The sequence below is a fragment of the Borostomias antarcticus genome (assembly GCF_949987555.1).
Source record: "Borostomias antarcticus genome assembly, chromosome: 15".
In the NCBI taxonomy this organism is placed as follows: Eukaryota; Metazoa; Chordata; class Actinopteri; order Stomiiformes; family Stomiidae; genus Borostomias; species Borostomias antarcticus.
This window is the reverse complement of record NC_140248.1, coordinates 22224225-22239081: the sequence shown is the minus strand read 5'-3', so window position 1 is coordinate 22239081 and position 14857 is coordinate 22224225. Positions and strand designations below refer to the sequence as shown.

General features: G+C 46.1%; 2 protein-coding genes across 3 annotated transcripts in view; both read left to right on the top strand.

Moving 5' to 3' along the window:
• The first annotated feature begins 66 nt into the window (after positions 1–66).
• On the top strand, positions 67–6337 carry txndc15 (thioredoxin domain containing 15). 2 transcript variants are annotated; one of them, XM_084449462.1, is made up of 5 exons: positions 67–224; positions 772–1226; positions 2624–2787; positions 4042–4172; positions 5689–6337. In XM_084449462.1, exons 1-5 carry the CDS (start codon positions 134–136, stop codon positions 5883–5885), a joined length of 1038 nt encoding a protein of 345 aa, XP_084305588.1. In that variant the 5' UTR covers positions 67–133; the 3' UTR covers positions 5886–6337. The 2 variants fall into 2 exon arrangements, with proteins under 2 accessions (XP_084305588.1, XP_084305589.1); XM_084449463.1 differs by having other exon boundaries at positions 4042–4176; positions 5689–5783.
• A 323-nt stretch (positions 6338–6660) lies between these two features.
• The window catches only part of LOC311318164 (pterin-4-alpha-carbinolamine dehydratase 2), a 9021-nt gene continuing 824 nt past the window's right edge, over positions 6661–14857 (top strand). The window contains exons 1-3 of the mRNA XM_084449407.1: positions 6661–6785; positions 7371–7502; positions 14382–14462. Coding sequence (XP_084305533.1) covers positions 6702–6785; positions 7371–7502; positions 14382–14462 — 297 coding nt within the window. The 5' untranslated portion in view covers positions 6661–6701. The remainder of the gene's footprint in view (positions 6786–7370; positions 7503–14381; positions 14463–14857) is intronic.

Here is a 14857-nt window from a genome sequence, read left to right as displayed (position 1 = left end):
AAATGTATTGCAGTACGGATAATCTTTCTTCCGACTTTTCTTCCGACTGTTGGTTCCTATCATGTTATGGAAATGAATTCCAAATAGCTAGAGGTCCTGAAAGTATCTGTACTATTTCTATTTGAACATTATTATGGCCTCATTAAGTTGCGTATTTCCGTGTGTTTTGTTTTTTTCGTTGTATGTGTCTGATTTAGGAAATGTGCCGTCAGTGACAGCACAGGGTAAGTGACTGTCTTGTAGCCAGCTACGGTATTGAGGCTAAGCTAGCTAGTACTAGCTAGCTAGATACATTAGTGTAGACGAGAGTAAAGCGAAATTATCTTGGACGTTGGTTCTCTATGTGGCATGTACGATGGCCATATATTGATTGACAGACAGACAGACAGACACACAGACACACAGACACACACACACACAGACAGACAGACAGACACACACACACACACACACAGACAGACACACACAGACAGACAGACAGACAGACACACACACACACAGACAGACAGACAGACACACACACACACACACACACACACACACACAGCAGTGGAATAACAGCAAGGTTGGAAAATAAAACACAAGATGGAGAGTAGTAAGCATAAAAAGAGTAAGAACTAGTTATAGGCCTATTATTGATAGTTACAGCTATTCAGAGAAAAGCAGTGACCATCGAGGATCATTGAAGCTTTCCAGCCACTTCATGATCGGTGGGGATCACACGCCTCTGTCTGATCCCTGTAAATAATTATTCTCCTATTTCCATCACAGAGAATGATGAGCTTCCGGAATTCAAGTTCTCAGAGGACGTGGGTTCAGAAACAGAGAACAGCCCCAAGTTTGTGGGGGCGGAGGAGCCGAAGTCGCAGCCGAAGAGGCAGTTCAAGACGGCAGAGATGGCAGACGCCGTGATGGGAACGGAGCTCCCCGCCGACCCGTCAGCCATGGTGTCACTGATCCCCAAGAACGTTAAAGACTTCCACACTGGCTTCTCTCCACCCTGCGACGACGACGCACAGTGCGCTTTAACTCCGACCCCCGGGGAACCCTCCGAGGAGAACGTGGAACCCTCACAGCCAGTCACCCTGGCATTGGTCCATGTGGATTCCATGGCAACGGAGGAACAGAATTCCACAGAGATTGCAAAGACCTACAAAGTGAACTGTGACAAAAGAAACATCACAGGGATGGAGGAGCTTAGTGTTCAGGTCCTCAACGCATCGCAGGTAGGTCGGTCTTAACTCCAGACATGAGGCCTAGATCCTCCATCCCTCCTCGCAGGTAGGTTGGTCTTAACTCCAGACATGAGGCCTAGATCCTCCATCCCTCCTCGCAGGTAGGTTGGTCTTAACTCCAGACATGAGGCCTAGATCCTCCATCCCTCCTCGCAGGTAGGTTGGTCTTAACTCCAGACATGAGGCCTAGATCCTCCATCCCTCCTCGCAGGTAGGTTGGTCTTAACTCCAGACATGAGGCCTAGATCCTCCACCCCTCCTTTGCCTTTTAGGCAAGGAGACAGGATGTGAGAAACTGAGGAAATACTTTTGAGACGCGGCCGAGGTGTCTTGATATCACCTAGTCTTAGTCATCCCCATCAGGCATCAACACTTGGCTGCGCCTCACTTTAGGCAGTGATTTTTATTGATTTTATTTAAATTTGACCTTTATGTAGCTAGGGGAGCTGGTGCCCTGGTTACATGGGCAGATCCTCACTTGATCTGGCCTGACTGAAACAGATCCTCACTTGATCTGGCCTGACTGAAACAGATCCTCACTTGATCTGGCCTGACTCAAACAGATCCACACTTGATCTGGCCTGACTGAAACAGATCCTCACTTGATCTGGCCTGACTGAAACAGATCCTCACTTGATCTGGCCTGACTCAAACAGATCCTCACTTGATCTGGCCTGACTGAAACAGATCCTCACTTGATCTGGCCTGACTCAAACAGATCCTCACTTGATCTGGCCTGACTGAAACAGATCCTCACTTGATCTGGCCTGACTGAAACAGATCCTCACTTGATCTGGCCTGACTCAAACAGATCCTCACTTGATCTGGCCTGACGGAAACAGCAGGTGCCTGTGTTATTAAGAAGCACATGATCTCATCTCAACTGTCCCTCTGTAGCATTGACTGTCTGTGGCATTGACTCTGTCGGTAGCATTGACTCTGTCTGTCTGTAGTATTGACTCAGTCTGTCTGTAGTATTGACTCTGCCTGTCTGTAGTATTGACTCTGTGTGTCTAGTATTGACTCTGTGTGTCTAGTATTGACTTTGTGTGTCTAGTATTGACTTTGTCTCACTGTAGTATTGACTCTGTCTGTAGTATTGTCTGTAGTATTGACTGTAGTATTGACTGTAGTATTGTCTGTAGTATTGTCTGTAGTATTGACTGTTGTCTGTAGTATTGTCTGTAGTATTGTCTGTAGTTTTGACTGTTGTCTGTAGTATTGTCTGTAGTATTGTCTGTAGTATTGTCTGTAGTATTGACTGTAGTATTGTCTGTAGTATTATCTGTAGTATTGACTGTAGTATTGTCTGTAGTATTTACTCTGTCTGTAGTATTGTCTGTAGTATTGTCTGTCTGTAGTTTTGACTCATGGATTGTGTCCTCCAGGATCTGATGGAGTTCCTGAACGGCAGCAGCTCCGAGTGCTCCCTGGTGTTGTTCTTCACCACCTGGTGCCAGTTCTCTGCCAACCTGGCACCCCACTTCAATGCCCTGCCTCGCGTCTTTCCCAGCATGCACTTCCTCGCCCTGGACGCCTCCCAGCACAGCAGGTAACTTACTTACATGACATGAAAACACAGACCACATAGCATAACATAACACATCAGAACCACATAACATAGCCTTACACAACATGACATGATGACACAGACCACAGAGCATATGCTAACATAACATAACCTTACACAGCAGGTAACATACCTACATGACATGATGACACAGACCACAGAGCATATGCTAACATAACATAACCTAACATAGCATAACATACCATACCATCACATCATAACCGCATAACATAACCTTACACAGCAGAGAACATACCATCACATCATAACCGCATAACATAACCTTACACAGCAGAGAACATATGAAGAGTTCATTTGCAAAAACAGATATGTGCATTTTGATACATTTTGATAAATAATTTTTTCAATCAAATGTCAACATTAAATATCAATTAAATTACAGTTTGATGGTTCTGATTACGTAAAGAAGAGTCTTCTTTATTTAATCAAAACAACCCAACTGTAATTTAATTGATATTTAATGTTGACATTTGATTGAAAAAATGATTTATCAAAATTTATCAAAATGCACATATCTGTTTTTGCAAATGAACTCTTCATATCATCACATCATAACCACATAACATAACCTTACACAGCAGGGAACATACCATCACACCATAACCACACATGGCACAGCCTTCCTTACGCTGCAGGTACATCATAACGATATAAGCGATATGCCATCTCTCTGAGGTGCATGATCACATCTCATAGCCTTGCGCAACACTACACCACAGACTAGACCCATAGAGCAGCCGTCTGAGGTAGGAGATGGTCGTAGCGTGGCACTGAGGACACGGCCAGGTCGTCTGCTCTAGGATGGGATGTAGTGATGAAGCAATCAATCAATCAATCAAAGCTTTATTTGTATAGCGCATTTCATACCCAGAGGCAACACAATAGGCTTTACAGAGAACAAGGGAGGTGGGCATACGACCCACCCCTACATATTCCAGAGGGAAGCATAAAACAGTAATCACCCGGGGGCCAGATAAGTGAGCTGTAAAAATTCTTCCCTGACCCCTCTCAACAAGGCGATCGAGCAAGCTCCAGGAGTATGTTTGTCTACCGGCTAAGAACATTTATAAAGCAATAAATAACATTAAATTACATTTCAGAGTAAGAGAGGCTAAAAAAGCATCACACGTCATCATATAGATATTCATTAGAGAGATCCTAAATGTTTCCTTCCTGCGTTATAACACACAATGTCTGTCTGGTGCGTCTGTCCAGCCTGTCCACCAGGTTCGGAACGGTGGCCGTCCCCAACATCCTGTTGTTCCAGGGGGTCAAACCCATGGCCAGATTCAACCAAACGGATAGAACCCTGGACACCCTGACGTCCTTCGTAGCCAACCAAACAGGTCTGTAGGTGTCCTGATGTCCTTCGTAGTCAACCAGACAGGACTGTAGGTGTCCCGACGTCCTTCGTAGTCAACCAGACAGGACTGTAGGTGTCCCGACGTCCTTCGTAGTCAACCAGACAGGTCTGTATGTGTCCTGATGTCCTTCGTAGTCAACCAGACAGGTCTGTAGGTGTCCCGACGTCCTTCGTAGTCAACCAGACAGGTCTGTAGGTGTCCTGACGTCCTTCGTAGTCAACCAGACAGGTCTGTAGGTGTCCTGACGTCCTTCGTAGTCAACCAGACAGGTCTGTAGGCCATGTACAAGAACTACAGCTGGTGTTTCCATCATCTCCGCCTGCTCCAGCCCTTTGTTGTGCTAGAGAGATCACGTGGTTTTAGAAGACACTAAAGCTTCTCCTACCTCCACTCCCCATTTTACCCACAACCAGTTTGCTGTATTAGTTCCAGGCCTACTACTAGATCTCTTATCAAATACTTGAGCGCTTGCTTGAGACTGCCTGGAGGGCCAGGTGGGTGGGGGTGAACATTGTGCCAGGTAACAACAATGAAACACAGTTAAGTAAATGAAAATGTTCTCCATCATAATGTTAATCTATCTGAACCTGCTTATATCTCCACCTAGAATAGAATAGAAAGTTAAATCGCCATATATAACCAGTACAGGTACATTGGAATTCTTGTTGTCGCTTGTCCTTACAATATCTTATCAGCACTAATCAATTCCTCATTCCAGTTCCTAGGTACAGCTAGACATTATGAGGGTCCCAATCTGGCAATTTACTATCTGTAGTCTAGAAGTCTATCAAATTGACCTTCATCTACTTATTCCATCCAATAATGGATGACTGTGACTATGACCGTAATATAGGCGGAACAATTATTCAAGTTTAAGTATACAGTTGTGCAGAGTCAATGGGCCAATAGGTGTTGAGGGGGGGGGGGTATATGCGAGGGCAGGGGGTGGGAGTGAGAGACTGGTCTATCCATCCACCTGTCTGATCCTGTGTTCTGATAGGTCCACCTGTCTGATCCTGTGTTCTGATAGGTCCACCTGTCTGATCCTGTGTTCTGATAGGTCCACCTGTCTGATCCTGTGTTCTGATAAGTCCACCTGTCTGATCCTATGTTCTGATAAGTCCACCTGTCTGATCCTGTGTTCTGATAGGTCCACCTGTCTGATCCTGTGTTCTGATAGGTCCACCTGTCTGATCCTATGTTCTGATAGGTCCACCTGTCTGATCCTGTGTTCTGATAGGTCCACCTGTCTGATCCCGTGTTCTGATAGGTCCACCTGTCTGATCCTGTGTTCTGATAGGTCCACCTGTCTGATCCTGTGTTCTGATAAGTCCACCTGTCTGATCCTATGTTCTGATAGGTCCACCTGTCTGATCCTGTGTTCTGATAGGTCCACCTGTCTGATCCTGTGTTCTGATAAGTCCACCTGTCTGATCCTGTGTTCTGATAGGTCCACCTGTCTGATCCTGTGTTCTGATAAGTCCACCTGTCTCTCCAGGCTTTGAAGCCGGGCCGGATCGTAACGTCACCGATGCGGACCGTGACGGGCCCCTCCCCAGTGTTCCGATGAAGAGCATCGATTGGCTACTGGTGTTCTCCATCCTGTTCATCTCCAGCTTCACCATTTACGCCATCCTGAGGGCGGACAGCATCCGCTGGCTCATCCCTGGACAGGAGCACGAGCACCAGGACTAGTGTTCCCCTGTCCCACCTGTAGAGGTGCCACGCTCTGCTGTAGATGTTTTGGTTTCTATTGAATTGAATTGACAATATTTGGGCCTCTGCCTGAGCTCTTTCCAAGGGAGGGGGGTTCTGAACTAAACATCTTGTCCAGAAGATATAACTTGAATGATCCCTCAAGAGGGGAAATGTGGGAATACACCAGCTATGACTGTTAGCACTTTGAATGGTGTTTCTCTGTCATAGGGATGTTTTGAGCTGACAGTAAAATTAATCTTATTTGGGACTCAAACTCAAGGGATGTGTAAAGATCTTATACATTATAACTCTTTATATATTTCGTGCACTCATTAAAGAAGGACCTGATGCCAGCTCTGACCCTATGGCTGGTGGTAATGTGATATTGCCTTCTGTGAAATGTGATGTGCTTTTGATGTACATAATTATTTGCTGAATGAATGAATGAATGAATGTGTAACATAAATAGTTTATTAGCATCTCTTTTGTGTTATGATTGAATAAAATTGGAAGTGTGAACCAGGATATAACAGTTGATTGTGAAGTCTGCGGTGTATAGGAACCCAACATGAGTTTTTAATCAAGTCTATATGAATGTGAGCACTGTAAATCCCAGCCGTAGGTACGAGTATATAACTGTACTATTATACTATTTATAGACTGAATGAATCAAATGAGGTCATGGGAAAGTAATAGAATACAGAACAATATTCGTCAGGCAATTTCCTGGCCAGCCATGGGATTTGTAGACATCCTGTAGGGGAGAGGAGAGGGACCCATGGACCTGGTTGACCAGAGGGTTATTCTGGATTAATGTTTACTCCCTGTGTAAGCGGTGCTCTATGGCCGTGCTTCTCCAGGCTGACCAACCTGCTGCCTAGATATCCCTCCAGAATGGTAAGTGCTCGGTCACGGGTGAGCTGTGAAGCTACGAGCGGACATTAGTGAACATCTTATAAGAGCAGCTTGAGATATGAAGTGTTTATAAACACGACAGCCCTTATTTAGTCAGCATAACGGTACTGCACCGAACACAACATCTCAATGGACACGTCGTGGAAGGTGGATACTGTTAACCGAGTATCCTACCGGGAGAGTGGACGGGACTTTCCATCTCAAAGACGCCGAATGAATGCATTTCTCCAGCAGATGGTGCAGATATACAGAACCACAATCCTGACGTGCGTCTGTGTAAATCAACATATGGTTCCAAAATATGCAAGCTAATTTAATAACTGCTGCATCTGAAAGTTTCATAAGAGAAGAAATTATCTTATTCAAATTTTTTTTGTTTTAACCATTGTGTCCGTGTTCAAGACTCCACGCCCATATTGTCATTATTGTGTGTTGTTGCACAGTTTGGTGAACAGGATGTGTGTGTGTGCGTGTGTTTGTGTGTGTGTGTGTGTGTGTGTGTGTGTGTGTGTGTGTGTGTGTGTGTGTGCGTGTGTGCGTGTGTGTGTGTGTGTGTTGTTCCTCCAGGCCTCAGACTCGCACTGGCTGTCCCCAGCAGACAGAGAACATTCCCTCCTGGAGCTGAAGGCCACAGGCTGGGTGGAGGTGGAGGAACGAGACGCCCTCTACAAAGAGCTGCACTTCAAGACCTTCAACCAGGTGTGTGTGTGTGTGTGTCTGTGTGTGTGTGTGTGTGTGGGGGGGGGGGGGGGGGGGGAATGTGTGTCTGTGTGTGTGTATTTGTGTATTTGTGTGTATGTGTGTATGTGTGTGTGTGTGTGTGTGTGTGTGTGTGTGTATATATATATATCGGTGTGTGCGTGACTGCGTGTCTATGTGTGTGTGTGTCCTGATAACTCCTGATCTCTGTGCAGGTACACATGCAGCACAAACAAACATGAACTCCGATACTCTGCATCTCTCTCTCACTCGCGCACACACACACACACACACACACACACACACACACACGCACAACCTCAAGTCTTTGTACATGAGTGGTTGAGTCTCCTAGCCATGGGAGTATCCGTGCGCATCATATTGCAGGAGACACCTGTTCCTCCTGTAGGCTGCTCAGACAGACGTGTTTTGGGGGATCTAACCCCACAGAAAAGCTTCAGTGATTTATCCCTCAGGGTTCGAGCTGGCGGTCCAAAGTCTGCTTTTATATCCCGGTCTTTAGGGGTCTGTGGATGTTAGATTTGTTACATGAGGATCAGTAGACGCAGCTGGCGCTGTTACCATCGGAAACAGACAAATTCATGTCTGTTAGCTGATTGGTTGCAGGTGCACCGAGGGAGGGAGCACGCCCTCAGCGTCTCCGTCGGAGATCGTCAGGTGTTCAGGACCTCGGCGTCTCCGTCGGAGATCGTCAGGTGTTCAGTAGGCTACCTTTCTAGTGATTAAACTCTTCATTCCCCAACCTTCTCGTAGTAGAAGGATGGTTTTGTAAATCCCGTCTATTTCACTTTTTTACAAATGAGAAGTGCATTTAGAGAATCCAACATTAGAAACGGACAAATCCACAAACTGTACCAGCGTGTTTTGACAAGGCTGTGTAACCGACATGCGGGCGTGGCGTCTGGGCTTTCTTCTGGAGGTTTGCTGAGCTGATCTCACTGCAGAATCTCAAGGGCACTTAGTGGACATCCTCTAATCCAGCGGTTAGCTGTTTGAGCCCCTAACATACTCTGTTTTTACACTTCCCCCGCGTTTGAAGTCTCGGGCAGCGTTGTGACCTCCTGGTCTGGTCGTCGGGCTCTGCGCCTCTCCTCTTACCCCTGCCCGTCAGCGCACATTACCCTGAGACACACCAGACCGCCATTTGGCAACAATTGAGGTTTCGATCAGAATGATTTCTTTCACAAACAATCAAATTGGTTAAAATGTTTCATCTGCTTCAAGAAACCACTAACAATCCCATCATTCCTCCCTGTTGGATTGTTGCTTTTTATCCTGGTTCTCTCTCTCTTTCTCTCTCTCTCTCTCTGGTCCCTGTTACTGCCGCTCTGTAGCAGGGACAAGTTCACCTTGTTCCAATTTCACTTCTCGGCCATTTTCTTTTATTCTCTCCCTCTTTCTCATTTGCTCTCTCCCTCTCTCTATCCCACCTCTCTGTCTTTCTTTCTTTCTTTCTTTCTTTCTTTCTTTCTTTCTTTCTTTCTTTCTTTCTTTCTGTCTCTCTCTCTGTCTGTATTTTCCCTGTTAGTGTGGCTTGTTTTACACGGCTGTTCTCGTCCTCGTACCAGAGGGGAATGGAGATGGAGAGTGACACGCTGGCTGATTTCCATTTGCCACTTATCTCCAAGTGATGGGCTTGGAGAAATCAGATCCGCATGAGTTTATAATGGGAGTCCCAAATCCCCCCTCAGAGAAAATGTCCCTACCCCTCTCAGCCTGTAGGGGGAGCTAGAGCTTCATGGTGCTCTAGCCTGTATCTGTGAGGACAGTGAAGACTGTCTGCCACTCCAAGCTGCCAATTAAGACAAAAAAAGATGTGACAGCTGGGCTTATTTTTGTGTTTATTATTTTGATTGTACCAAGAGGAAATGTTTTCACAATGCTATAACCAAACCAGTAGTCATTTATCTACATTCTTTATATGAAATAGTCTCTAAGGAAAGTGAGTTATTTTCCTCATCCAGGGCTGAGATCTCTAATCAGATTTGAATGTTGAAATCCTTTTTCTGAGCATAATTTTGTTGAGTTGCCTCCAAACAGTCTCATGTGGTACTATATCTGTGTTGTATTTCCTCTCTGATGTAAATGTTTGTTGAGTTAGTGGATATTTCTCTAAATAGTAGTCATTGATATTTTAAAATCTCCTTGATTTGATGGTTTCGAGTAACTTGAAAACGTATGTTGTGAAAGGCCATCTGCTTTGCATTGGTGGTGGGTGAGGCAGATTGATGTGTGACACAATTATAATGGCTGCATTTAAGAGAGGCTGTTTGTTCGGTAGCCAAGTATTTGTGTTCCATTACCTGAGGTTGTCTGCAACACGTACCACTGTCCTGTTCACATTCCTTCATCCACTCTGGAAACAAGTCATCTCAGATGCACCATACGCAGCGCATATGAAAGTTAAACGGATGGGGTTTCAGACATGTAAGGTTATACCACCCCTGTCCTGTTTCTCTAGCCTGTATCTGAAGATGCATAGATCAGGAGAAGCTCTCACTAAGGCGCAGGGGAATGAGAAATCTGCACTGTTTACTTAGGAGATGTTCAAAGTTCACAAAGTGTTTTCTTTAGCTGGTCAACAAGGCAAGGCCAGTGGGCCGTTGGTGAAGTGGGCTAAATCACTGGAATGTCTAGACGAGAGATGTAACTCAATGAAAACTCTGATTATAATTGTGATAAATCACGATTATGGTCACGATTATAGTGACTCAAATTATCACGGTTATCAGAGAAACTTTTCTAAAACTACTGATACACTTAAATCATTTCACCAAGTTTTATATTGAAAACCACAAATAAAATTAGCAGCACTATGCACTTTTTGAACTTTTTAAACAAAAAAATAATGTGTCTTGGTGACTGTTGCTAACTTTGGTTGATGCTGGACAGTATTTACAGTGAGTTTTTAAAAGCGCAGAAATCAAACACGATTTCAATTTTTTTCGTGGTAAATGTAATCAAATTATCGCGGTTTATCATCATACCGGTTATCGTCATAATTGGTTATCGTAATCGGTTATCGTCCCATCTCTGGTCTGGACGCTTGTGTGTAAGGTCAGGAAGGGCTTGATTGGTGGTATTTAACCCATAGAGACAGATGCGCAGTTTGAACTGTGTTTGTTCAACAGGACTGTGTTTGTTGCTACAGGACTGTGTTGGCTAGCTGAACACCAGCCCCGGCTGATGCTGGAGGAGCCGTGTTCAGGTCACGTCCTGGGGACGCGCTCGGTGGACATTTCCATTTGCCCTCGCCGCTCTGCGGTCCCCCAGGTCCGCTGGCCACGGCAGATCCCCTGTTTATATTCCGTCAGCGTCTCTCTCTCCAGCAAAGCTCTCGCAAGCCGCTCCCTCTCATCCGGGGCCTTGCTCAGCTTTGTGTTCTGTACAGTAAGTTGAATGAGTTGTTGAACAACTACAGCAGCTCCTTGAGAAACCAGACTCCATCAGACAACTACAGCAGCCCCTTGAGAAACCAGACTCCATCAGACAACTACAGCAGCTCCTTGAGAAACCAGACTCCATCGGTCTCCTCAGAGTCAGAGAGTCTGTTAATCGGCTCAGTGGTGTACTGTTCCCCCCCCCCCCCCGCCCCGCCATCACTAAAATGGCACTTTCCCTGGAAACTCCAGGAACCCCCTCATAGGTCTGGTCTTGCGAAATGGCCGGAGGGGATGTGCGAGGTGTGGCGCCCAAACGGAGCAGGTTAGATAATCTGGCTATCAGTGTTGGGTAAACCAAGATGGCGGTGACGTCCACTGTCTATTGAGGAGCCCGGTGGCTTGTTGTTAAAGAGCTGTCGCTGGTAACCCTGTCGTTAGAAAGACGGCTTTGCATAAGAGCGCCTTAACGCCATGCTTAGGAATTACATGACACCCCTCGCATAAATAGGAGTTGACGTTTGTGAAAATTAGCTCCGTGTGATATTATTTACAGTGGTGTTTTTCACAGGGTTATAGATACACCACATCACCGTTGTCGGGGTATCAGATTGTACTTTTCAATGAAGAAAAAGTCTCAATGTTGTGAATGTTGATTCCCGAGGATTTGTCTGGATCATGTGACAGACTCTGTGAATGTCCTTACCACCACTAGGAATGTTGGCCCAGTACAGCTCACTAGAACATTATCTGGTAGTTTGCCTTAAGTTACATGTACATCAGAGACCTTTCGGGAATCAATTGGAAGCATCTGCCGCCTGAAAGAGAGAGATGAAATGTAAGAGGTGCGGTCATCATTATCATCATCATCATCACCACTATGCTATTCCTCCACCTCTTTGGAGGGGTGAGGATTCTGACGCCAGCGCTGGTGATGATGGGCGGTTGGACCAGGATCATGGGGTTGGCAGTAGAGAGAGGGAGATGGGAGAGGGGGTTGGAGAGAGGAGGGGGGGGGGGGGATGGATGGAGTGAAGGAAGAAGAGAGAGACCGAGGAGGTCGGAGAGCTGGTGAAGGGAGAGTTGTGTAGGGTAGAGAAACCGAGGGATGAGAGAGAGAGAGAGGATGAGGTGGACGGAGAGAGGGGAGTATGAAGATGAGGAGGATGGGGGAGGGAGGGAGGGTGCTGGAGAGAGAGAGAGAGAGAGAGAGGAGGGGGTTCTGAGTGGCACAGTCTGCATGCACTTACAGCTGGCAGAGAGAGCAGGCGTCCCTAAGCCCCTGGCCGGCTCGGCGGTGGAAAACCAATCTGTAAATAACTGACACATGTGTTTGAAACCGGGGCCGTGTTTCAGCTCCGGCCGCAGCCCCGACAACGCCGCTCCGCTCCGACGTCAAACGCTCTCATCCAGTGTTTTATGACAATCACGGCGGTAATAGCGCCAAACTGCCTCTCGGAGCAGAGCACGCGTTTGAGTGGGGGGGGGGGGGGGCACGGTGGAGGCAGGGGGGGGGGGTTATGTTGGCCTGTCTGTAGGGTGTTCCTGATTATTGGAGATGGGGGTCTGTGAAATGTCATGTCAAATTAGCGGAGTCTGACAGCTCTGGCTCGTAGGCCCGGCGTAGCCAGCCGGTGGGATGGAGGCAGAAGGAGAGAGGCCCCAGACGTGTACTAGCCAAACACCAGGGCCACAGAGAGAAAGTCCTTGACCTGTGTTGACGTTTGGTCTCAGGTAGAGGTTAGGGGGGGCGCTTTTGCTTTCCTCTGGCCAAAGTGGAGGGTGTTCAAATGACCTCTGGGTGTCGGTGGTCAAAGCACTCAGCTGTCTGTGTCCTCCATCCATCTATTCTAATATACTGTGATTGATTTCTCCGCTGCAGATGTGCGTAGAGCCCCACTTCTGTTCCAGCCGTAGTCGTCTAAACACGACCTGTATTTATCGTCATCTTTCGCATGTTTTGGGAAGTTGAATGTGCTGGCTATGCTGCTGTGAGGAAATCAGGAACATGAATTGAAAGAAAGCACTACAGTTATGGAGCAGCTGGTCAAAATGCTAAAATATAGGAAATAAAAGTCAAATTAAAAAATAGACACAAGAAAAAAAAGTTTTAGTGTTGTTCACCTACTGTATCTATCTGTCATTCTTGTAACTACAGATTAGTTCAGGTTAGCTGAGAGAGAAAGACAGATTAATCTGTCTCTCAGCTAACCTGAACTAATTAGTTCAGGTTGAGGGAGAGAGAGATGGATTAGTTCAGGTTAGCAGAGAGAGAGAGAGAGAGAGAGAGAGGGAGAGAGAGAGAGAGAGAGAGAGAGAGATGTATTAGTTCAAGTTAGCTGAGAGACAGAGACATGTTTGGACAACACCTGACATGGTCGGTCATTTAACAATCTCTATTATAGTCAATGAAAGTTGAGGAAAAGCAGACATGCCCGTCTTCAATTGGTGCCAGGGGGTCAAGTTGCAGGAATATGCCAATTACTTAAATTGATCAGGAGATGGCTTCCTTGATAACCAATTTGATCGTGCCGCCGGTCGTGTTACATCATGTGGGGCCAGAAAAAGGAGCTCTCTAAATTGGTTACAACGCACTAAAAGCTAAACACAATTTCCTCTCTGGAGTAATTCTGTTTGGTCATGTCAGAAGGTGGACAGAGCTGCAGACTTCGCTGCATAGATGGCCTATAAACAATGCTGTTTCAGTTGATTTAATTAGGCAAGGGGAAGTATTTAGAGGCTTAATTGAGATTGCAGTGGGAAATAGCTCTGAAATAGCCCTAGCTGATTTTTTTCACTGTGGCACGGTGTGTGAAGGCGCGCTGTCCTCTGTAGATAATTAGTACAGCCATAACCACTCCCTGGCCTGACTGATTGGAGCACACACATGCAAGCAGAAATATGAAGTATGTGTGTGTGTGTGTGTGTGTGTGTGTGTGTGTGTGTGTGTGTGTGTGTGTGAGTGAGAGAGAGAGCGATAAGTGTGTGTGTGTGTGAGAGAGAGAGGGAGAGCGATAAGTGTGTGTGTGTGTGTGTGTGTGTGTGAGAGAGATAAGTGTGTGTGTGAGAGAGAAGTGTGTGTGTGTGTGTGTGTGTGTGTGTGAGAGAGAGATAGAGAGATAGAGAGAAGTGTGTGTGTGAGTGAGAGAGACGTGTGTGTGAGAGATAAAGTGTATGTTTGTGTGTGTGTGTGTGAGAGAGAGAAGTGTGTGTGAGAGAGAGAGAGAGCGAGAGAGAGAGTGTGTGTGCACGCATGCGCTCATGTGTCAGGTGGCAGTGGTGCTCACTGTTTCATATAAGTTGGTCCAACTCCACCACCCAACTCAGACAAACACCAGTCCAAGCTGTTGATGCAGTTCCCCAGCTCGTTCTGAGCAGGCGTGAGCGTCAGAGCCCCCTCTTATTACAGCTGGATGACTGTCATCATCTGCGCTGGCTTTTGCAGTGAGTGACGGTTCTGTGTTTCCTTCTCCTGCAGGCCTTCGGCTTCATGTCTCGGGTCGCTCTGCAGGCGGAGAAGATGAACCACCATCCAGAATGGTTCAACGTCTATAACAAGGTAATAACCATAGAGATACAACTACTTTTTTTTTATTTTTATGTTTTGTCATAATAAAAATGCCTGAGCACTCTTTATTTTTAGAGGTCCCTAAAGATCAATCAATCAATCAAAGCTTTATTTGTATAGCGCATTTCATACCCAGAGGCAACACAATACCTAAACACCTAAACACTAAAGATAATCTACATACAGTCCAACTGTGGCTAAAATGACCAACTGCAATGCTAAAATGCACTAATATGGGGAATATTTTGTATAGTTTATGTTTCTGAAGGGGAACTCTCCACATAATTGGTTACCTCAGTCTGCTGTTTGAACTAAGAGGTGGCACCCCCCACATCCTCCCTACCTTAGAGGAGGGACTTTTACACCAGGCTTCAGGTAGAGGAGGG